The sequence below is a fragment of the Nomascus leucogenys genome, chromosome 22a (genome assembly GCF_006542625.1).
Source record: "Nomascus leucogenys isolate Asia chromosome 22a, Asia_NLE_v1, whole genome shotgun sequence".
Taxonomy (NCBI): domain Eukaryota; kingdom Metazoa; phylum Chordata; class Mammalia; order Primates; family Hylobatidae; genus Nomascus; species Nomascus leucogenys.
In genome coordinates this window covers 24,839,506-24,863,400 of record NC_044402.1, presented here as the reverse complement: position 1 = coordinate 24,863,400, position 23,895 = coordinate 24,839,506, and the positions used below count along the sequence as shown (strand labels likewise).

Below are 23,895 nucleotides of genomic sequence, written 5' to 3'. Positions count from 1 at the left end.
GACATATAACACACAATAGCCAAGTTTCTAACTTACAAAACTGTGAGACAGGCTTTAGGTGTAACCCTGTGTACTCTCAGCTGAGGTGGGCACAAAGACATACATTTTCTCCTTGATGAAAGGAGAGGGAAGAGGGAAAGAAACTTTGTCTTGCAACATGGGCACCAACTCAAGCCACAGTAAAATAAAGCACCAAGTAGACTCCTAAAGTTCCTGACTTCAGGCCCTAGCTCCCAGGGAGCATTTCTAAACTCACCCTAGGCCAGAAAGAAATGTGTCGCCCAGAAGAGAAACACACAAGCCTGGCTGGCTTCACCATCTGCTGACTAGAGAGCCCCTGGATCTTGAATAGACATCAGGGGTTGTCAGGCATTAGTCACCATAAGCCTTGGGAGAGTCTCAGTCCTGTGCTGGCTTCAGGTCTGCCCCAGCATAGTCCCAGTGGTTGTGGACACAGAGGTGCTTGTTTCAAACCTCCTCCAGCTCCAGGCAGTTCAGCACTGACAGAAACACTGCGTTTGTTTTGAGGGAAAGTAGGGAAGAGAAAAAAAGACTCTGCCTGGTAACGCAAGCACTTCTGAGAACATATGGAGGTTCCTCAAAAAACTAAAAATAGAGCTACCATACAATCCAGCAATCCCATTGCTAGGTATATACCCAAAAGAAAGGAAATCAAGAGAGCGATGTCTGCGCTCCCACATTTGTTGTGGCACTAATCACAGTGGCCAAGATTTGGATGCAACCTAACTGTCCATCAACAGACAAATGGATAAAGAAAGTGTGCATATACACAATGGAGTATTATTCAGCCACACCAAAGAGTGAAATCCTGTCATCTGCAACAACATTTATGGAACTTGAGACATTATGTGAAGTGAAATGAGCCAGGCAAAGAAAGACAAACTTCACATGTCTCACTCATTTCTGGGAACTAAAGATTAAAACAATTGAACTCATTGAGACAGAAAGTAGAATGATGGTTACTAGAGACTGGGAAGGGTAGTGGGAGAGGGAGGCAGTGCATATGGTTAATGGGTATATATAGAATGAGTAATATCTAGTATTTGATAGCACAACAGGGTGATTACAATGAACAATAATTTATGATGCATTTTTAAATAATTAAAAGAATATAATTGGAATATTTGAAACACATAAGAAACAAGTACTTAAAGTGATAGATATCCCTTTTATAATGGTGTGATCATTACACATTGCATGCCTATATCAAAATATCAACTTTCAGCAGATTACAAATTAAACAACTTTGGCAAACAAAAGAAATATATAAGCAGAGGATAAAATTTAAAAGAGATAAATCTGAAGGAATACATTTTAAAAAATAGCAAAATGTACATAGACTAACAAAACATAGGACACTTACAGTTGACCAGACTCTGCAGGAGTGAAAAAGAAGACAGTTTTTCAACCTCCTGTAAATAGAAAGACAACCTGTTCTAGGAACAAGTCACTATGAGACAACACAGTAGGATTTAATCTGGTTGGTATGCATCATTGATGGCAAACGTGAGTAGTTACAAGTGCAAGGTAGAAAACATCAGTAAAAGAAGTGGATAGAAAATATGGAAATGTATCTGTTTCTCTTAAATCTACTCTAAGAAAATTAACAGTGCAAGCATAATGATAAAATGCAACATTTTTCCCCCATGTTGGAAATGAATAAAGAATGGAGGGGACTGGGTCAAACCATAGTGTAGTTGCCCGGGCTAACGTGGTCAGGCCCATGGTTTTTCTCATCTCCAACTTTTCTGCCATATGAGAATGAAACTCTACTTTTTTATCAGATCTTCTGATGTTTCCCACATAAAACTTCGATATTGTCTTTATGCAATTATCTGATTTTTCAAACGTTTGCTACCAATTCAATTTTTAATAACCCATGTGGTCCAAGTAAACTGGGTCCCAGCACGATCCTCCAGTAATCTCTTCTAACCCAGTGATTTAACTGCGAGTTTAAAAAATTACTTCACGTTTCCTTTTCTCCAATGCTTTTCCACCTGCTCCATCCCAGTCTTTCACCTTTGTGTAATTACTACCTGTGGTCACTGCTACTGCTAAGAGATGGTAATGGAGAAACAATAAATCTGTTTTGTCCTAACAATAATACTAACGGTTCTGGGGAAAAAACAAAACAATAACAGCAACAACAAAAAATCCCTCACAAAGTATTAGTCCGGTTTGATATGTGTTATGGATTGAATTCTGTCCCCTCAGACTTCATATGTTGAAGTTCTCACCCCAAGTATGACTGTATTTGGAGACAGGGCCTTTAGGAAGATAATTAAGGTTAAATGAGATCATAAGAGTGGACTCTATCTGATAGGAATCCTGTCCTTACAAGAAGAGATAGCAGAACTCTCTTTCTCTTCCAGCCTCACAGAAGAAAGGTCACATAAGCACACAAAGAGAAGGTGGCCATCCGTGAGCCAGGAAGGGAGGTCTCGCCAGAAACCAAACCTGGCACCTTGATCTTGAACTTACAGCCTCCAGAACTGTGAGAAAATAAATTACTGTTTAAGTCATTCGTTGTGTGGTATTTCGTTATGGCAGCCTGAACAGATTAAAATAATATGACCTACGGCTTCAGTCTATTCTTATGAAGCCTTTATTCCACTGTCAAACAAAATTAAAAATTAACTATAGTTAGTTTTTTTATGAATTGAATCTGTATGCAGAATATATTATTAATCCTACAAAATAAAATATCAACCTATGGAAATTTGATCAATCAATAATCAATTATGAGAATTTGTGTTTGTTGGATAAATACCCAATATCTTCATTAAGTGTCTTGAGGAAGCAGCTTGGAACACAATATAGAAATAACTTTAACAATTCCCAATAATAATTAGCTGACAAGGCTATTAATCACAGAGCAAAAACCATTCTATTAACCACTCACAGGAGTATTTTACAGATTACATAATAGGACCATTTATTTAACAACATCAACAAGTATTGCTAAATAAACCAAGATAGAGGATAAATTTGTAAATATGTCTTTTTTTTTTTTTTGAGATGGAGTCTCGCTCTGCCGCCCAGGCTGGAGTGCAAAGGCACAATCTAGGCTCACTACAACTACAACCTTTGTCTCCTGGGTTCAAGTGATTCTCCTGCCTCGGCATCCCAAGTAGCTGGGATTACAGGCTCCCGCTACCGCGCCTGGCTAATTTTTGTATTTTCAGTAGAGATGGTGGTTTCCCCATGTTGGTCAGGCTGGTCTCGAACCCCCAACCTCAGATGAACTATCCACCTCGGCCTCTCAAAGTGCTGGGATCACAGGTGTGAGCCACCGCACCCAGGTAATGGCATTTTTTTAACCTTCGTAGTTGAGTAGTTGATAGCTTCCAATTAGGTGGGAATATTCATAAGTATCTAGTAAAACTACCAAGATGATCTTTTTAATCTGTGAGAATCCTCTACTGAGTCCTAGGGTAATGATATACCAAAGCCACTAAGAAATGACTCAAAGCTAAAAATCAAGGACCACAGAAAATTTAAATAAAAAGATTATAGCTTATAAACGTAGCAATAATATTAGGACCCAGAATTTTGCTCCTTTAATTACTATGCTTCTTTTCCCAAACCTCTAGAAACAATTTTGAAAGAAAACGTTTGTATAAGAACCAGAGATAAAGAGGATGGCAATTTTTTAGAATGTGGTCAGCCATCTAAACAAGAATTAAATTAGAAATGCAAAAGTCAAATACAAGTCAACCTAAAAATATGTAATTTTTTCAGTAATACTTTCTCCACCTTTTCACTAAGTTATAAATATAATCAAGAAAAAAGCAAAATAATCTCCACAGCAGTACACATACTTTTGCTCAACTAACTGAATATATTCCATGTAAATAATCTAAAGTGTATTTCCAACAAATCAGTCAAGATACTGAGTATAGCATTTTCCACTCTATATCAGAAGGATAAAATATTAGATATTTATCCACATCTATCAATAAGAATTAAGTACACTGGGCCTAATACTTCTCACACAATGTTTTAAAAAATCCACATCAATAAAAAGACAATATTCGCCAATGTAAGGTTTATAGTCAAGTGTGGATTACACAACCAAGGGAGAGAAATGATGGAACAGAGTTCCGAGACCTGAGGTCTAAGCCCTTTGCAGTAACTAATTAGCTTTATGTCCTTAGGTAAAACTAAAAACATCTTAGGCCTCAGTTTCTTCAATCTACAAAATGAGGCAGTCAAACTATGTGATCTCTAAAGCTACATCAGTTAAACAGTGTGGAAAAGCAAATGCTTGTCAATGCCTAGAATACACTATACTATAAAAAGTGTAACTCTTTGGGGTGATATCAAACAACACAATATAAACAAATCTCCCTGAATTTGGTAGTGTATTTCTTACCCATCTAATCTCCAAGTTTATAGATATGATCAAATAAAACCAGTACTTGGGAATTAATATATTCACTGAAATCTCATGTGCTTGTTGCTTATTTTTCTATAATATTTAAGTTGAGGAAGTGCCTCGACTGGGAAAATGCAGCATGCCCAATATAATTACTCTTTTAAAAAATATTTATTGAACATTTAGCCAGGCATTGTGGTAAGTGCTAAAGATGTAATAAGGAACAGGATAAGCACAGATCTTCCCTAGTAATGTTTACAGACTAAAGACACAGAAGCAAACGGGGAATTTCAATACAATGGGGCAAAGGCCAAGAAGAAAAAGTATAGCTTTATACCGTCAAAAAAGTATACAAATTCACCTTTCTGTCTCTTAAGGAAATAAATACTGGATCCAGGAATTAAATGTGTTCTTCTATGAACAACAGTGCACTCAGGATCCTGCCTGATGTGGAAGTACAGCTAACACCAGCTTTTCTTTATTCTCTGTCACAAAACAATAATGTAACATGTGGGCTCAACAGTGATTATCTCTAGTATGTGAGCCCATCCTGAGAGTGCTAGCCTGCACTAGATTTGACATGTTGTCCCTACCATCTCAATGTGAATATCTTTGGTACTTCTCACTTCTTGCCATGATGTGAACAAAAACTGTGATCTGTGTCTTTGCCCTTGCTTCTCTTGGGGCCTTCCTGTCCAAATAGAAGTTTCTGACTATCAGTCTCTCTGGTGGAAACTCTTTCAATACTGCCACGAATTTGCCTATCTGGGACACTACATGATCATTTATTCAGATACCAATCCCTGACTGGAGTCTTCTACTTTGGCTAAAAAATCCTGGAAATCTCTTTCTCCATCACCCTAGAATATAACATCTCTCATCACGTGTATGCTGTCAACAAAATTACTCCAGTCTGTCCTTTCCTCTGAATGTCTGAACAATTTTCTTAATTCAGACTCTCCACTCTATCTCACTGTATGGGAAAAGCTTCTTAACGGGTCCCGCTACCTCAAATCTTACCAACTCTAATCTACCTTTCAACTCACTACCAAAATATAAATATAAGCATGCCACTCTCCTGTTCAAAACTCCTTTGTGATTCTCCATGCAATGCAGATCTGAATCCAGGATCCTCAAAATGGCAAATAATGCTCTACTGGATGAACTTAATCCCTCTGGAGCCCCATCCCCTGCCATTCTGTGTGTCATATGTTCATATTTTACTATTGCTAAATCATTTGAGTGTTCTTTGCATTCATCATATTGCTTCTGTGCTGTGCCTTTCCTAGAACTTTGTTCTTTGCATGTGTGCTCTTTGCTCTTTACCTGGATGGTTTCAATATTCATCTGGGACATCAGCCTCCGTGGCAGCTTCTGCATACTTCTATTACAGCTCATACTTATAAGACTGAAATTATCTGCATATTGTCTGTCTTCCTAAAGACCAGGACAACGTCCTGGTCTTTTTTTTTTTTTTTTTTTTTTTTGAGATGGAGTCTCGCTCTGTCGCCCAGGCTGGAGTGCAGTGGCGCAATCTTAGCTCATTGCAACCTCCGCCTCCTGGGTTCAAGCAATTTGCCTGCCTCAGCCTCCCGAGTAGCTGGGACTGCAGGCGCATGCCACCATGACCGGCTAATTTTTTGTATTTTTAGTAGAGACAGGGGTTCACCGTGTTAGCTAGGATGGTCTCAATCTCCTGACCTCGTGATTCCCCCCACCTCAGCCTCCAAAGTGCCGGGATTACAGGCGTGAGCCACTGTGCCTGGCCGTCTTGTTCATTTTTTATGCCCCCAGCATGTAACAGCATCTGAGACATAGTAGTTTCTTAGCAAATTCCATTAAGCTGAAGAAAACATGGCCTTACCGTACCTTGTTAGAACTTATTACAAAAACATACCCCTAATCTATGGAAACTGCTTACCTGGCATTCCTTAATGACCATGTGATGGTTAATACTGATGCCAAATTGATTAGACTGAAGGATACAAAGTATTGAGCCTGGGTGTGTCTGTGAGGGTGTTTCCAAAGAAGATTAACATTTGAGTCAGTGGGCTAGGAAAGGCAGACCCACCCTTAATCTGGGTGGGCACAATCTAATCAGCTGCCAGTGTGGCTAAAATATAAGCAGGCAGAAAAATATGAAAAGACAGACTGGTCGAGTCTCCCAGCCTACATTTTTCTCCCATGCTGGATGCTTCCTGCCCTTGAACATTGGACTCCAAGTTTTTCAGTTTTGTAACTTGGACTGGCTCTCCTTGCTCCTCAGCCTACAGATGGCCTATTGTGGAACATTGTGATCATGTGAGTAAATACTTGTAAACTCCCCTTTAAAAATAGATCTATTCCATTAGTTCTGCCCCACTGGAGAACCCTGACTAATACAGACCACCTCAACCCTCTTCCTTCCTGTAATTTCTTATTATTACCATTCATTAGCTATTTTACCTGTAAGTATAGTCCAACTCTCAAGTGGACTTCATATTTTTATTACACCACCAGTGCCAACAAAGCAACGGTGTGCAATCCCCACCCAATCCTTGTTTTCTAGAATTAACAGTAACAGAACAAATTCATTTGGTAGATTTATGAAAACAATTACTGAATGCCCTCAGAGGTCCTTCTAATACTGCAAGACGTCAGAATGGACTATCTGAAGAGCAATTCTACTTTCCATATAGTTTTTTGTCCTCTGATTTCAGATCTTATCTTCAATACTTATAGAGCTGTCCAGTCATAGTTCATGGGAATTACAGTATTGTAGCCCATCAATAACCTAACCCATCTTTCTAGCAAATAGATCCAATTCCCCCTTAGTCAGTTGGTCACTGTGGTATTTTTTATCACAACCTGTTTACACGGTAGAAGGAATAGTTGTCTCATGCAGTATTAGAACGGGTCTGATCAGAAGTTCAATCCCATTAAATGATAAGGGAAAACTGCTCACGAGCTCCCAAATTAAAGAGCTATGATTAAGAATCATCTCTGGCTCTCATAATTTAACTGAACTACAGCAGTGAAAGCTTTCTGTTCAGAAACGATAAAGATTTTAACTTGAAAGAAAATTCTAGGTACATTGCTCTTGTTGTCAGAATTGTGAAGCTGAGGAAAAGAAAAATGAGAAATGCAATATTAATGCACAACAGAAGTTTCTGGCCAAAACATTCTGAGACAGCAAAACATGTGTATTCTAAATTCCCTATTCAGGTGGCATAAATACAAATGTGTATTTGTTTCTATCAAAAATGGCTAGAAATGCACAGGTTCACTGTTGCTAAAGTCTAATGCTCAATCACTATACTTTTATTTTCTTGTTAAGAATGCTTTGCTTTAGGAGGCTTCTCTAATGCATAGTTGGCCTTCAAAGGTAAACCTTCTTTCCATCACCTCCCACCCATGTCTTACTCACCAATCTCAGGGCATTATCTGTGGTTACTCAAATATTCTCATCTTCATGTCATTGTTCTACCCATAACTAACTAACTGGAGAACTACATATTTTTGTAAGGCCAAGTTTAAATATTGCTTTTTTCCAGAAGCTGTCTATGACATGCTGGTAGCATCATACCCTCCCTTTCTCCCAGCACAAACAACAGAATTAGCTCTTCCTTCTTCTGTGTTCCTTTGTCAATGTTCACATATATCTATAATCTGGTTCTTAATATTTCAACAATTTTACTTTCCTTTATTCTCTCATTCTAGGCCTACATATTTAACTTTAAAATGTCAAAATAAGAAACATGGAGATTCCCTAAGTGGACTGCAGTGATATCTTACCCTGCAATTAAGCATTATAGCTTCATATGTTCAGTTACATGACAAAATAAATAGCTAAACCAAATAGGATGGCTTAAAGATCATAAATATTACAATAACTTTAGGATTCAAAGATTAATTACCTTGCTTTCTGCTAACCAGCGATGTGGGTCATAATGTATATCAGGATCAGATGAAAAAACCTACAAAAGAGAAAACAGCCGATTAGAAATATATTTTTCTCTGACATAAACATATATAAATGAAATTCTTCACCACAGCATCCAAAAGTTTAGTTCCCCAATGTAAGGATTTAAAAAGAAAAACGTTTGCCCCAAATACTCAGCCAGTTCCAAACCAGCATTCATTTATATGCCTCTTTATGTATGTATTCATTTATTTATGTATTGGCAATAAATATTTTGATGGAAAAATCAACTATCAAGTGCTATCATTGCTAGGATATGTGGAGGCTGATTCTATGGAGTTCCATATGGCAAACAGCTTCAATTAAAGACAGTTTACTTCATTTCTGTTTGTTTCCTTTCCTCACTCTTGTTCTACATAATGTATTCAAAGGGGGTTATATGTGATTACCTGGAAACAATTCTTTCTCTCATTTATCCTTCTTTAATTTAATAGTAAAAGGGCCATTTTGTCTTATCAATGATTGTCAATAGACACAAACTCATCGACCTGACTTCACGCAAACATTGCTTTGTATTTCAACATAATAACAAAATTCTACAATAATAGTTCATCTACGCTGGCTGCTTTGACTTCCTTCATGCCAACTCATTTATAAAATCCCTTGCATCTGGTTTCGTCATATTACTAAAGTAAAATTGTATTCAAAGTTGGCAATGACTTTATAATTGTAAATACAAAAGTTTTTTCTCAATTTGTACTTTTGTTGAACTCTGTGCTACAAATAATATTTTTGAAGACCTCTTTCTCAAATTTGCCTGTTAAAAATATCCTCTCTCTCTACAAGGAGAAGTCTATTCCTATTCTCAAATACCTCCATACCTCCTGAGCTGTGTGCAAATTGCTTCTTTGTCAGGAATATCATTAGTTAACTCATTTAGACAAATGCTGAAAGCATACTGAGTGCCCACCACATACCACATACATGAATATTGTATTCTTATATCCAATTTTCTCTCATCCACCTTTCTATCTAAATCTCACCCTATTCTCATATCCTCCCTGCCTTTTCAAGGAAATTTTCCCAAATCACCCGAGTTCACAGTATTTTCTTCCTCTTCCAATTCTCTACTACGTTGCTGAATATTTGCAAACATCCATTTGTCATTGATTAGAATATACTTTTATTACTTTCTTTTTCATTCATGAATGTCATACCTGTCAATTAAATCTTCTGTGGCCTAATAAAGATATTAATGTTTAATATCAAAGTAAAAGATAATTGGACATAATAAGTACAAGTAATGTTCACATTTCATTATTTGCTTTACAGATTTATCTATAGCTTCATGTTTAAGAAGATAGCCTTAACCGGCCAGGCATGGTGGCTCACGCCTGTAATCCCAGCACTTTGGGAGGCCAAGGCTGGTGGATCATCTGAGGTCAGGAGTTCAAGACCAGCCTGGCCAACATGGTGAAACCCCATCTCTACTAAAAATACAAAAATTAGCCGGGCGTGGTGGCGCATGCCTGTAATCCCAGCTACTTGGGAGGCTGAGGCAGGAGAATTGCTTGAACCCAGGACGCGGAGGTTGCAGTGAGCAGAGATCACGCCATTGCACTCCAGTCTGAGGGACAAGAGCGAGACTTTGTCTCAACAAAAAAAAAAAAAAAAGAAGAAGAAATAGCCTTAACCATTTAACAAATGGTGTCAGTACAGTGTCTGGCACAGAGAACACAATAAACCACTGTTACTGCATATCAAGATGTCACTATCAATAAATAGGCTTCAAGGCTTATTATGAAAAAAGCACTATAACAGGCATTTGTCATTAAAAATATAAAGAAAGAAAAGCCATATGTATTTGTGAACATATTACTAAAAAAGGCAATACAAAATAATGATAGGTAACATTACTTGAGTATCCACTAACTGCAAGATATTTGACCCTATAATATGCACCTTCTATATCTTATCTCACTTTATCTTCTCAATGAGCCAACTTATAACTGGGGACATGAACTCTTAGAGAAGAAAGAGCTTACCTAACTTATCCAAGGCCATATATTAGAAATTGCAATGACTTCCAATGTGAACCTATACCTGTCTTGATCCGAAGCCCATCGTCTTCAGGCTCTAAAACTGAATGAATACTCAGACCAAGTGTTATGGAAAGAGAGACTAAAATAAGTGCAGTGCAGAACTAATCTATTTACTTGAGCTCTTGAATTATCAAAAACTGGCCTGTGAGAATGATACATCTTAATTCAGACACTTTCCTAATTGTTTTACAATTGTAGTGTATGTCTGTCCTTCATTGTCAAACACATACATTAACTAAAGTGGAATAAGTAACAAATACAGTGACTTGAAAAAGAAAAATGTAACTAAAAATAACATCAACATTCCCAGGACTTTTCTCAAACTCATTTATTACATATCTATTTTCTAATCTATTCCATAGCACTGTTACTCTTTACATACAATGGCTGAAAATCTCATCAGCAATATTTCAAGAATCAATAAATGACTAAGTGGAATTATCCCTTTTTTGAAAACATTTTACATGATTCTTCCACACTCTCTCAGAACTATAAACTATAAAGCAAAGAATAAATTTTATCTTTACCACACCCCTGGCTGGTTTCTTGAGTATGTTTCTTGAGTGCTATGTTCTTGAGCATTCCATTTTTTTCCCAGGTTTACAGCAATAAAACAACAGAAGTTACTAATGAAAAGAGGCCCACAATGAAAAAAATGTAGACTCTTAAAAAATTAATAGAACTTCCTTTCTTTTAGATTTATTTTCCACCCAAGACTTGGATTGAATTAGTCTTTCTCTAGGGAAAGAAGTGTAAAACCCATTACCACAGTCACTCCATGTCTGAAAGCCTATAAAAAACTGGATGCTTCTTGGAATATTTTGGAAGGATAATTTGTGACTCATAAAGAAATAAAATATTTAAGCAATCTGCTATCTGCACACCATGTATTTGCCTGCAGTTGTCCATAACAAAGTGTGTATACATATGCACGTATGTGAGTGCATATATATATGTGTGTGTGTATATATATATATATATATCTTACAACATGATCCAAATATTTCCATTTTACCTTCCCACATGATTGAAAATAAACCATCCTGTTACAAATATTTAAATATAGAATAATATTGCATTGCTAACATATACTTCTTCTAGATAAAAATTAGGATTTTCAAGACTCCACATTCATTAAATAAACGCAAATATGACAAGTCTTAAATTTAAAAAGCAGCATTAGGAAAAAAAATAAGTCAGAATTATCATAGGCCCTACAATTGTTCTAAAAGAGTTAGTTTTCCCCCAAAGCCAATTATTTCTCATATTAGACTCATAGTCTTTTCAAAGTAACACTTGAACTTAAAAAAAAAAACTGTAAATGAGAATACATATTGTAAAAATTCCATCAACTCTACCAAATTCTATTAGTTAAAATATTTCCATTAAAGACAAATTCTAAAAATGCCTTGACTGCAAGAGAATTAGTTATATTTTCTTTCAAACGCAATTTAAGATAGAAAAAAAGGCAGAGAGAAAGAGCAAGAAAAAAGAAGGGAACATAGTAGTATGAGAAAGGAAGGTCATTCTAGAAGAGGAAAAAGACAAATAAATGTCAAAATCAATAGCAGAAACTCCTGAAAAATAAAAAGCATTTCAGCATAATATCACAATGTGAGTGCCATCATATCACCAAATGTAGTAAATAGAGGGGTAAATGATGCTAAACTGTAACGTATTATGGTTACACATATCAAAGCAATGTAATGTTCTCTGTATGTAAAATAGCAGCAAAACCTAGAGCTGATAGAAGTGCTTACCTGCAAGGAATTCAGAGCATCCATGATCACTTCTGTTTTTATTTATCACTTTACTATGACTCTAAATTGGGTAGCAGTATTCCATTTGTCAAAACAGAAAAGCTAAATTAAATACAGTTGGTTTAAATAGGGAAGGTGGATAACATAGTGGTTATTAATTTAGGTTCCAGAGTTAAGACTCCATAGGTTTGAAGTCCTAGTTTGGCATTTAATCAGATGTACAGCAAAGGGCAAGTTACTTAAACCGTCCAAACCTCCCTTTCTCTTAAGTGGGTTTAATCAGAGTAACTAAAAGATAGGGTTGTTTCAGAGGATAATGGACAGACTAAAGCACCATGCATACTACAGTACCTATACTATAGTACTCGATAGATGTTAGCCGGTAATATACCAACAACAACAAAAATAGCCTGTGATAGTGAAAACTCAAATTCCAGGCCTCTTGACTCCAAGGGCTACTTCTCTTATGAGACTTTTTTTTTTTTTTTTTTACAGAGTGAGACACAGTCAATTCAATGAAATAACATCATTCGTTCTCTCACCACAACTATGCAATAGATCCAGTACCTTGTTCTAAAAAATGCAAAATGTTATTTTGTTTTATAAAATTTTCCATAATAATAATCTGACTACCATACATTAAAATCCTATTATAACTATATATTAGGAAACTAACTGAAAATATAAGGCGCAATGAGAATTCATAATTACTTTTAATTTCTCCATCGAGTCCTTGGAGAATGTTTTACAAGCTGCATCAATTTCCTTTCCTATCACACCAAGAATGGATTCCTGTTCAGTCTCCAAGCAAAGAAGTTGATCCTTGAGCTGCAATCTGGCCTCTTCGATCCTCCTTAAGTGCTCCTCTTCAATGCTTATATGTTTTTCCTAAGGCATTGAAAGAAATTAAACAAGGTGATTACTATTAAGTGGAGGCAAGAAATACTTGTAATATCTGTTCAACCAACTAGAAGTGGATTAGAAATCTGATTCCATCAGTCCCCTTACTTTATCAAAATAAAACACTTTAATCTACTCATTAACTGAGGTAAAATTATAGAGTTCCACCGTAGGGCAGTTTGGGAGCTGGTGAGCAGATATTTGGCAAACAAAATTATAATAATTCCCTAACCAAAAGAAAAAAAGAAGTAGAAAAAAGAACCTTTTCCCATTTTAATAACATATTCTCAGTAATGAATGAGAGTAAAAACTGATGTCAGACACTGACTTCAAGCTTTCACTGAACATTAGTAAAACACCAGAAAATATAAACTGCTAAATATGATGCTAGTTTCTTCATCTGAGGAAAAAAATAAGTGTTACCACTTTCAGCTCATCAAAACATAGCTTTAGAAAAATTCTAAGTTTCAAATGCAATTTCATTTACCACATAAATGCTTTGGAGTCATGAAAATTTGATAAAAGAAAGATGAAGGTACTTTTCATCTTGTCATTATATACTTAACGAAAAGGGAGCCCCTTAAGAGATTACAAGGACTTGGGGACCTACTCTAGGCAAAAACAATTCTAAATCATTATGATCACACAGTTACATTACTAGAGAAATGCCAAATGCATAGGGCTTGTAATAAAATAACAAAATCACTAGAATTGTATGTCTAAATGGTGGACCAAATCCATGATGGCCAGCTATGACACCTTCAGTCATCACACTATAACCTAATCATCTTCAACTGGCCTGCTAAATACAACAAAACCAGGAAAATTATGTGAGCAACAAACCCAACCTGAATTGAAAAAAAATAACATGGAGATCCACTTATTAAGAATTAATCATGAAAGCTAGAATGATATTTTACTAAAAGAAACATAAATGATATTTCCTTTCAATTCAACTTACTTTAAAAACAAATGAAACATCCTCTGCCAGAAAAGACAGACCCTTTCATAATCTATCTTCTGCACTTCTCTCTTGCCTCATCTTCCTCCTTTCCACTCTATCGGAATTTGATTACTTACAGCATCTTAAATCCGCCTACATATGTCTCCCCAGACCACATCTGACTTGTACAACTCTGCTTGAAGTTGTGCTACTTCAAAATGGGGCTGGTAGCCAAGAGACATTTATCTCGAGGAGTTCATCTTAGTCCATCATCCGGTATGGATCTCAGCTTTGTAAACCTAGGAACTGGAATTTCTTTTTGGTACTCAGAGAGGTACTTTCAGCAGCAGAGTAACATTAAGCTCACAAGAGATTAATGTGTATGAACTAGAAAGCCACTCGATTAACTAGATTCATTTACGATGAGAACCATAACTACCATATGAATCAGAATGTCCATGTCAGCATAACCAGTACATTTTCTCCCTATAGGCAGATCTAGATGGGAAGGCAAACTATAATCAGACTATAGGTTAACGAACAGGAAATTAGAGCAATGGGAGTTTGTTTTATGAAACAATGTTTAAATGGCATCTGCATAATGAAAGTCCAGCATGTTCACCACACATCAGGAATTTACAAACCACAATAACAGGAGCTCCATTCTTCTACGCAGTGTTTGCATGGAGGGTGCTGAGGTGTATCTCCCTAACTTTCTTGTTTTTCCACATTGAGTTTCTGTCCAAACTCTCCCTACCAATTAATACATCATTTCTTTAGATTTATTAATATTTTCCCAAGTCTTGCTCACATCTAGGAGTTTTCTGAAAAATTAACATCCCAGCTCTGAACAGTATTTGATAATTGTATCACTTACACATTAGAAAGCAACATTATTACTAAGTCTCTAGGTGATATTTGCCTCCCTACTATTCCTGTGTATCTACCATCTATACCTTCTTATCCTTCAAAGTTTACACTTTAAGATGCTGCATCCTTTCTTCCTGAACTCCTGAAGCAAATCATTCCCATAGCATATTAGGTATATCATAATTTTTTAATTTTTTTCAAATTGTAATATCATTATTTGCTGGTGCACCTATCTCCCCAAATAAACTGCTAATTTCAGGAGTCCACAAAACATGTTTGTAATCATCTTTAAACTCCTCCACTTTGCTGAATAAATGATTTAAACATTTTTTGAAGACTCAAATTCAATATGTTAAAGATGATTTCATCAATTACCATGCAGAGCTTATAACCTTGGAGGCTACTGAGGTGTGCTAGGAGGTTTCTCCCCACACATACATAAGGCCTCCTGATGGTGCAGTATTTTCATGGTCTGATAGTAATAAAGAAAATAAATACTGATGTATTAGAAGACTGCCCATATTTTACATCTAAGCAATTCAAAATAATGTTATAATTGATCTTTCTTCTCTCACTTCCCTCAAAGCCAACCCTCTTTCACCCACTACTACTTTTCTGTGGTCTCCATTACTTGTCTCTTATTAATAAGACAAAACTACTTAAATCTTTTGATACTCTGGAGAATGTTGATACTGTCAGAAAAACCTCTATAAGTTCGGTCTCTTTAGGAAACATAGAAAATTTCATTATCCACTTCACTATCCTCTGTGGGACAGTTGTATGCTATGTCCAAGCTCCCTTTGAAGTAAAAGCTGTAGGACTATGGGCTCACATGGATCTTAAAGATCAGTAAATTCAACTACTTGCTCCTTCAGGATTCCCTTATTTGGCATTTTTGATAGCTGAGTCATCCAACCACTAAATGAACACAAGTGTGAAGGAACAGAGTACCTGACAAAGCCGTAAACTCTCTCCATCAGTGTCCGAGCTATATGCAACAATTAAACTAAACAAAGAAATCCTTCGCTCCCACTAAGGCTTCTAAATTTCCAGGTAAAGATTTCTGTTCCTTTCGCGTTTTTTATTTGATTAGGTTTCAGACACATAGTGGTCTCCATCGTCTGCATGTACTCCAAGACCCTAAATCTAAGAGTTAAGTAAGCTCTTCCATACCATACTTCAGCAGTTATAATTTCATTCTGTCATTCATTCACTCATTCACCCCCTCATCCAACAAATATTTACCTAAGTCCTATTCTAGACAAGACATTCTCATGTCCACTACAGATGGAGTAAGTGATTGCTTCTCAGCCTTTTGGCTAAGATCAAGTGTGGAGATAGAGTAAATGACACAGACAGGCAGGCGCCTACTCTCATAGAGTCAACAAATATTTGCATGAAATGTCATTACTTTTGTCCCATTCGTCTGGTTTTGGCATATTTATTTGAACACTAATTATGGTACCCAATGAATTAGCACTTTCTCCCGGTTTCATGTTTTAGAAATAGATGTGCTGACTAAGCAAGCACAGCTAATTCTGGGGGAGGGTTGGGGCTGGAAATTGGCTTAAGTTAATCCAAGTATCCTGTTAGATTTAGAGGCATTCAAATAAGTAAGGGTAGATGATAATATTTAGGCACTATTAAGGCTATTCCCTGGTCTTTCAGTCAATTTAGAAGGGGCAATATCCCCTGATTCTACAAGATTAAGGAAAAGCTACCAAATTTCTAGAGAACCAGAGGCAAAATGTGGTATTTTAGAGAATGATTAGAAATATGGAAGACACAATCTAACTTCAATGTTTCAGGGTGAAAGGACACAGATGCCTGGAGCTAGGGAATGTAGGTAACTTCTTTTGGAGGGTAGGGAGGAAGGCAGATGAAGCTGACTACAGCAGTCTACGAGATCCAGGAAGAAAGATATCCTAGATAATGGCTGAGTTTCAGAAAGAACCTCAGAGAATAAACCAACCCCTTATTTTACATTTTAGGTAACCAAAGCTCAGACAGACCACATAACTTGACTAAAGTGAAAGAACCTATTAAATGTAACACCATAACCTGATCCCCTGACTAGTATTCTCTCTTAAAATGCTAGAAAGGCCGAGGCCTTAACATTAGAATTTAGAAAAACAATGTGAAAAATTCAGAAAATCATATCATCTGCAAACAGGGACAATTTGACTTCCTCTTTACCTAATGGAATACCCTTTATTTCCTTCTCCTGCCTGATTGCCCTGGCCAGAACTTCCAGCACTATGTTAAATAGGAGTGGTGAGAGAGGGCATCGCTGTCTTGTGCCAGTTTTCAAAGGGAATGCTTCCAGTTTTTGCCCATTCAGTATGATATTGGCTGTGGGTTTGTCATAGATAGCTCTTATTATTTTGAGATAGGTCCCATCAATACCTAATTTACTGAGAGTTTTTAGTATGAAACATTGTTGAATTTTGTCAAAGGCCTTTTCTGCATCTATTGAAATAATCATGTGGTTTTTGTCTTTGGTTCTGTTTATATGCTGGATTACATTTATTGATTTGCATATGTTGAACCAGCTTTGCATCCCAGGGATGAAGCCCACTTGATCATGGTGGATAAGCTTTTTGATGTGCTGCTGGATTAGCTTTGCCACTATTTTATTGAGGATTTTTGCATCACTGTTCATCAAGGATATTGGTCTGAAATTCTCTTTTTTGGTTGTGTCTCTGCCGGGCTTTGGTATCAGGATGATGCTGGCCTCATAAAATGTGTTAGGGAGGGTTCCCTCTTTTTCTATTGATTGGAATAGTTTCAGAAGGAATGGTACCAGTTCCTCCTTGTACCTCTAGTAGAATTCAGCTGTGAATCCATCAGGTCCTGGACTCTTTTTGGTTGGTAAGCTATTGATTATTGCCACAATTTCAGAACCTGTTATTGGTCTATTCAGAGATTCAACTTCTTCCTAGTTTAGTCTTGGGAGGGTGTATTTGTCGAGGAATTTATCCATTTCTTCTAGATTTTCTAGATTATTTGCATAGAGGTGTTTGTAGTATTCTCTGATGGTAGATTGTATTTCTGTGGGATCGGTGGTGATATCCCCTTTATCATTTTTTATTGCATCTATTTGATTCTTCTCTCTTTTCTTCTTTATTAGTCTTGCTAGCAGTCTATCAATTTTGTTGATCTTTTCAAAAAACCAGCCCCTGGATTCATTAATTTTTTGAAGGGCTTTTTGTGTCTCTATATCCTTCAGTTCTGCTCTGATTTTAGTTATTTCTTGCCTTCTGCTAGGTTTTGAATGTGTTTGCTCTTGCTTTTCTAGTTCTTTTAATTGTGATGTTAGGGTGTCAATTTTAGATCTTTCCTGCTTTCTCTTGTGGGCATTTGGTGCTATAAATTTCCCTCTACACACTGCTTTGAATGTGTCCCAGAGATTCTGGTATGTTGTGTCTTTGTTCTCGTTGGTTTCAAAGAACATCTTTATTTCTGCCTTCATTTCGTTATGTACCCAGTAGTCATTCAGGAGCAGGAATTTACAAGAAAACAAACAAACAACCCCATCAAAAAGTGGGCAAAGGACATGAACAGACACTTCTCAAAAGAAGACATTTATGCAGCCAAAAAACACATGAAAAAATGCTCATCAGCACTGCCCATCAGAGAAATGCAAATCAAAACCACAATGAGATACCATCTCACACCAGTTAGAATGGCCATCATTAAAAAGTCAGGAAACAACAGGTGCTGGAGAGGATGTGGAGAAATAGGAACACTTTTACACTGTTGGTGGGACTGTAAACTAGTTCAACCATTGTGGAAGTCAGTGTGGCGATTCCTCAGGGATCTAGAACTAGAAATACCATTTGACCCAGCCATCCCATTACTGGGTATATACCCAAAGGACAATAAATTATGCTGCTATAAAAACACATGCACACGTATGTTTATTGTGGCACTATTCACAGTAGCAAAGACTTGGAACCAACCCAAATGTCCAACAGTGATAGACTGGATTAAGAAAATGTGGCACATATACACCATGGAATACTATGCAGCCATAAAAATGAGTTCATGTCCTTTGTAGGGACATGGATGAAACTGGAAACCATCATTCTCAGTAAACTATCGCAAGGACAAAAAACCAAACACCGCATGTTCTCACTCATAGGTGGGAATTGAACGAGAACACATGGACACAGGAAAGGGAACATCACACTCCGGGGACTGTTGTGGGGTAGGGGGTGGGGGGAGGGACAGCATTAGGAGATATACCTAATGCTAAATGACGAGTTAATGGGTGCAGGAAATCAACATGGCACATGTATACATATGTAACAAACCTGCACATTGTGCACATGTACCCTAAAACTTAAAGTATCATAATAATAAAAAAAAATAAAAAAAGAAAAATTCAGAAAAGTTTTCAGCAAGTTATGTGAGGACTAATGTCCTAAAGTAGAAAGGAGAAATCAAAAATTAAATTCTGAATGAGCCTTATTATAAATGAAAATATATGACATATTGACATATTCAGAATAGACCACAAAATCAAAAGCACACTGCACATGCATAATATCCCAAACTTTTCATCTGCGCTGAAGAAGTACCTGTGTACACATAAAATCTGCTTTAGTCCAATTTTCAAAAGTGTGCTAATCACACACTGAACAAGGTATAGTTCCATCATCAAGACAGGAAAGGTTTTATGAAGCTTCTATTTTAGGACAAGAAAGGATCATATTGTTGACACTTAAGTATAAAGAAAACGTAAAATAAAACTGCTGACAATCTCATGATAAACACACACACACACTGTTGACTGGTTTGATGAACTGTCCTATAATTCAAAAGATAAGAAATGCTGTTGTAATTATAGATTTATGTTTCAGCATGCTCTTTACAACTCAGAGCATTCACTTTCCCAGAGGCTCTAACGATTATAAGGAGACAGATCTTATCAGACATATAAAAGCTTCAATAACACAAGAGCATGTCCAAAATAGTATCTCTTTGGTAAAAGGTTATGAGATTCCTTCAATGTCTTAAGAGTTCCCGAAATGCCACTTTATTTAGAATATGGCTATTACATGAAGTAAAAATAGTTCATCAAACACCTTAAACAGAAATATTACGTTAAATAAAGTACAATGACATGACTAAATAAATCATTCATTTACAAAGGTAATGGTTTTCCTTCACTGAAAACTAACTTGAGTCAGCAAATGTGACAATATTTCAGTCCCAAGGCCATCTTTACATACGTCAACAAAGGGTAGGGGGAGATAGGATAAAAGGTAGAGAAAGAGAGAAATCAAATAATATTAAAGGCTGAAATAAAAACTAATGCAATTTAAGCAAAGTTACTGGAAATACAACTTGTTGAAACTATCGACATGCACACATCCCCTAAAAAGTTTTGAGGAAGAATATTTTCATAACTCAAGATAACTGTTATGCCTAAGCTTTAAATCCAGGACACTAGCATTACAAGGCAAATTATGAAACTATCCTGAACAAAAATTGGATCTGTCTGGAAGCCATTTATCTGACTCTCTAAAGAAGGCTCACATTCTTATACCAACAGTTGACTCAGCTGCAAAGAAGTTAGGATACAACATAAAATGTCAATCAGGGCAGAAACTACAAGGGCAACTAAAAGAGAAGATATCTGCGATGGATACTATAGGAAACTTGGAAATAATTTAAGCTGGAAAATTATCACACAGCAGTTTCAACTGTCTTACAAAATGGCCAAAAAAGAAAAAATAACACATCGAGTGCTGGTCACATCATAACCACTTTTTTCAAGCTTACTTCTTAAAACTAGATTTTTACATAATGGAGAGCTCTTTAAACTCAAAACTTGTCTATATATGAAATATCTAGACTGATATCAAAAAATAAACAAGACAAAGCAAAAATAACTCTAAAATCAAGGGTTCAGATGAGTTTGAAAAATCTCCATGGATTTACCCTACATATATCATTTGCCCTCTGGGAAACCAACTCTTCTCAGGAATATACAGGAAAAGGAAGGTGAATTCCTAACTCATTATAAAAGTCCAGTAACACACCCCTCCTTCCTCACCCACATGGTTGTTAGAACAATGAAATATTACCTGAGTTCTTGCACAGGAATATTAGGTGCCCCTTCTCTGTGCTACCATAAGAAGTTATGATTAATAGTGCATTAAGAGCATGTGAGAGCCTTAGTAAAACAATAGAGCTAATAGAAAAAAGGAATGGCAAATGGAAACACTGGCCATATGATTTGATGCAGGTCAAAACAGGTATGAAAGGCTTTGCAATCTATAATCTCTTTAAAAAATTTCTGGTCTACCACTCACTACTCTGTGTGTCTTCTAAGTCTGTCTCCTCATCAGACTGTGAGTACCTCTAATGTGAAGATCTTATTCTTCTTTATTTACATATCCCAGCCCCTACTAGACTGTCTCACATAGCAGTCATTTGATAAATCTTGCTGAAACATAAATAAGCTTTTATGTTCTACTCATTGACAAGCATTTTTTTAGCATATTAAATATGTCAAGCATACAACCAACAATACAACAAGTTTTAAAAATCATAAACAAGAAAAAATTTTAATCTCTGAACTCAAATAACTTCTTGTGCTACAGTAAGTTAGTTCTCTTTTGTTTCCACAGTTAATTATCTAATTCATTGAGGACAATCATCTTGTCAGTAGCAGGCTATTGTAACTATCAAGACAAGACGGTATCACAATAGTGAGAGCCCTGGAAGTGGTAAGAAGTATTCAGATGCAGAATCAATTTTAAAGTAGAGTCAATAAGATCAGCTGATGAACTAAATACGTGTCCATGTGTGAGAGAATGAGCTGATTCTTTACATGTATTTAACAAGCAAAGGAACACTGTGATTTCTACTCCAAGGTTGGTTTCTAAAACAAAAATGCTACCATTTTGTTGGTTAGATACACTCTCTTCCTTCTCCTCTGATAAGTAGAGGATTGCGTCTTACTATTTCCTCCAAAAGAGGGGAAGAAGTTATGATTAATAGCGTGTTAAGAGTATGGAAGAGCCTTAGTAAAACAATGGAGCTAATAGAAAAACGGGATGGCATATCGAAACACTGGTTTTAAGCTTTGATGCAGGTTAAAACTTGGGTGTGAAAGACTTTCCAATCTATAACCTGGTCTTAGGCAGGCTTACAAAAGTTTGTTTCCATAAACGAGAATCAAAAAAATGGAAATTCTAATTCAAACTTTTAACCACATTTAAAGAAATTATTCTGCCTCAGGCTTTTCATTGTCTTTTTCTAGGAAAGTATTGAGCAATACAAAGACGATTAACAGCATAATCAAAACGTGTTAGGATATGTATTGGATACGTTCCTAGAAATTAATATTCAAAGTTGAAATAACAAATACCATCTAAATGATACTTTATGCATTCATTAAGTTTTATTCTTATTACATATTTCTCTCAAGACAAACGCCTGGAAATAGAAATAACATCCATAATTTAAAAATCAGCCAATTTTGATGCATTTCTATTTCTGAAATATGGACAAGGGAACAAACAACTAGAGTTTCAAATTATGCATTTGGAACGAACATTGTTTAATTTTCAAAAGAAAAAAATTATCATTCATCTTGAGAGAAATGTTTATAAGGTTACAGTGTCTTCAGTAACCATCAAGATTTCTTCCTCTCCTTTTTTTTCTTAAAGGATACTGAATTTTATTCTGAGTTTTTTAAATTATACTTTAAGTTCTAGGGCACATGTGCACAATGTGCAGGTTTGTTACCCATGCACACATGTGCCATGTTGGTGTGCTGTACCCATTAACTCATCATTTACATTAGGTATATCTCCTAATGCTGTCCCTCCCTATTCCCCCCACCCCACGACAGGCCCCGGTGTGTGACGTTCCCATTGTTCAATTCCCACCTATGAGTGAGAACATGCGGTGTTTGGTTTTTTGTCCTTGCAATAGTTTGCTGAGAATGATGGTTTCCAGCTTCATCCATGTCCCTACAAAAGGACATGAACTCATCCTTTTTTATGGCTGCATAGTATTCCATGGTGTATATGTGCCACATTCTCTTAATCTAGTCTATCACTAATACTGAGTTTTATTCTTATGAAAGAATATTTTTTAAACCTAAAAATGAATGTCCATATAAAATAACCTGTATATAACAAGCACCTTGTAGGTGTTTTTCCTAAAATTTATTGATTATCGCTTGTTCAACATTAAACAACAAAATGAATTGAGTCAATAAACAATTTAAATGCTGATGAAAGAAAAACTCAACAAAAACAAACCCAGACATTCACTCTATGTTCCCTTTTAGGGTCAACCAAAGCCAGCTAAGACTGCTTAACTGAAACAGATGTGATACAGAACTTTCATGTTGCCTATTCCATTGGCTTTTTTTCACCTCAACCAATGGTATACACCATTATTTAGCCTGATACCCACACTACGGGGATCACTCACAACTGTGGAAGTAAATGAAATCAAGCTAATAGTAAAGGATTTTAATGCAAAGTGCAGAACATGTTTGCTTTCTCCTCTAGACCCTTGCAGTTATCAACCCCTCAGTGAGTTAAGGATTTAATAGCAGGCCTCTCAATCAAGTCCAAGTCAGGAGTGGGTACAACTGGTAAACTTTGACTTTACTCCTGTAATTCACTTAAAATCAACCTCTTTGATTGTAAATAGTTGGTAGGAAAGTCATTGCCAATTGAGTAATTTCAAAATGGCTTCATCATAGCTGTGTTCTAATTCAGAAAGTAGAAACCAGAAGTACTTCTATCTACCTTTATTTTTTTCCCTTCTCTTTGCCCCAGCTGCACATATAAATGCATCCTCTCCCTTCCCATTGTATATTCACTTCATTTTTGCACTCTAAACTGTTTTCTTAACATCTGGTATTACATTTCATAAATGGGAAGCACTCTGTTATTTCAGCCTATTCTCTGTAAAAGTCAAGGAGTACTCTGGGCTTAATGGCTACATGTGATTCAATTAAACATACTTAAATGAAAACTCCTAAA

General features: G+C 36.3%; 1 protein-coding gene across 2 annotated transcripts in view; it reads right to left on the bottom strand.

Annotated features, from left to right (window-relative positions):
- Positions 1-23,895, bottom strand: part of CEP128 (centrosomal protein 128) — a 456,203-nt gene that overhangs the window by 260,111 nt on the left and 172,197 nt on the right. For both annotated transcript variants that reach the window (XM_030803555.1, XM_004091859.2), the window contains 2 exons: positions 12,874-13,050; positions 8,296-8,355 (listed from right to left, as the gene is read on the bottom strand). In XM_030803555.1, coding sequence (XP_030659415.1) covers positions 8,296-8,355; positions 12,874-13,050 — 237 coding nt within the window. The remainder of the gene's footprint in view (positions 1-8,295; positions 8,356-12,873; positions 13,051-23,895) is intronic.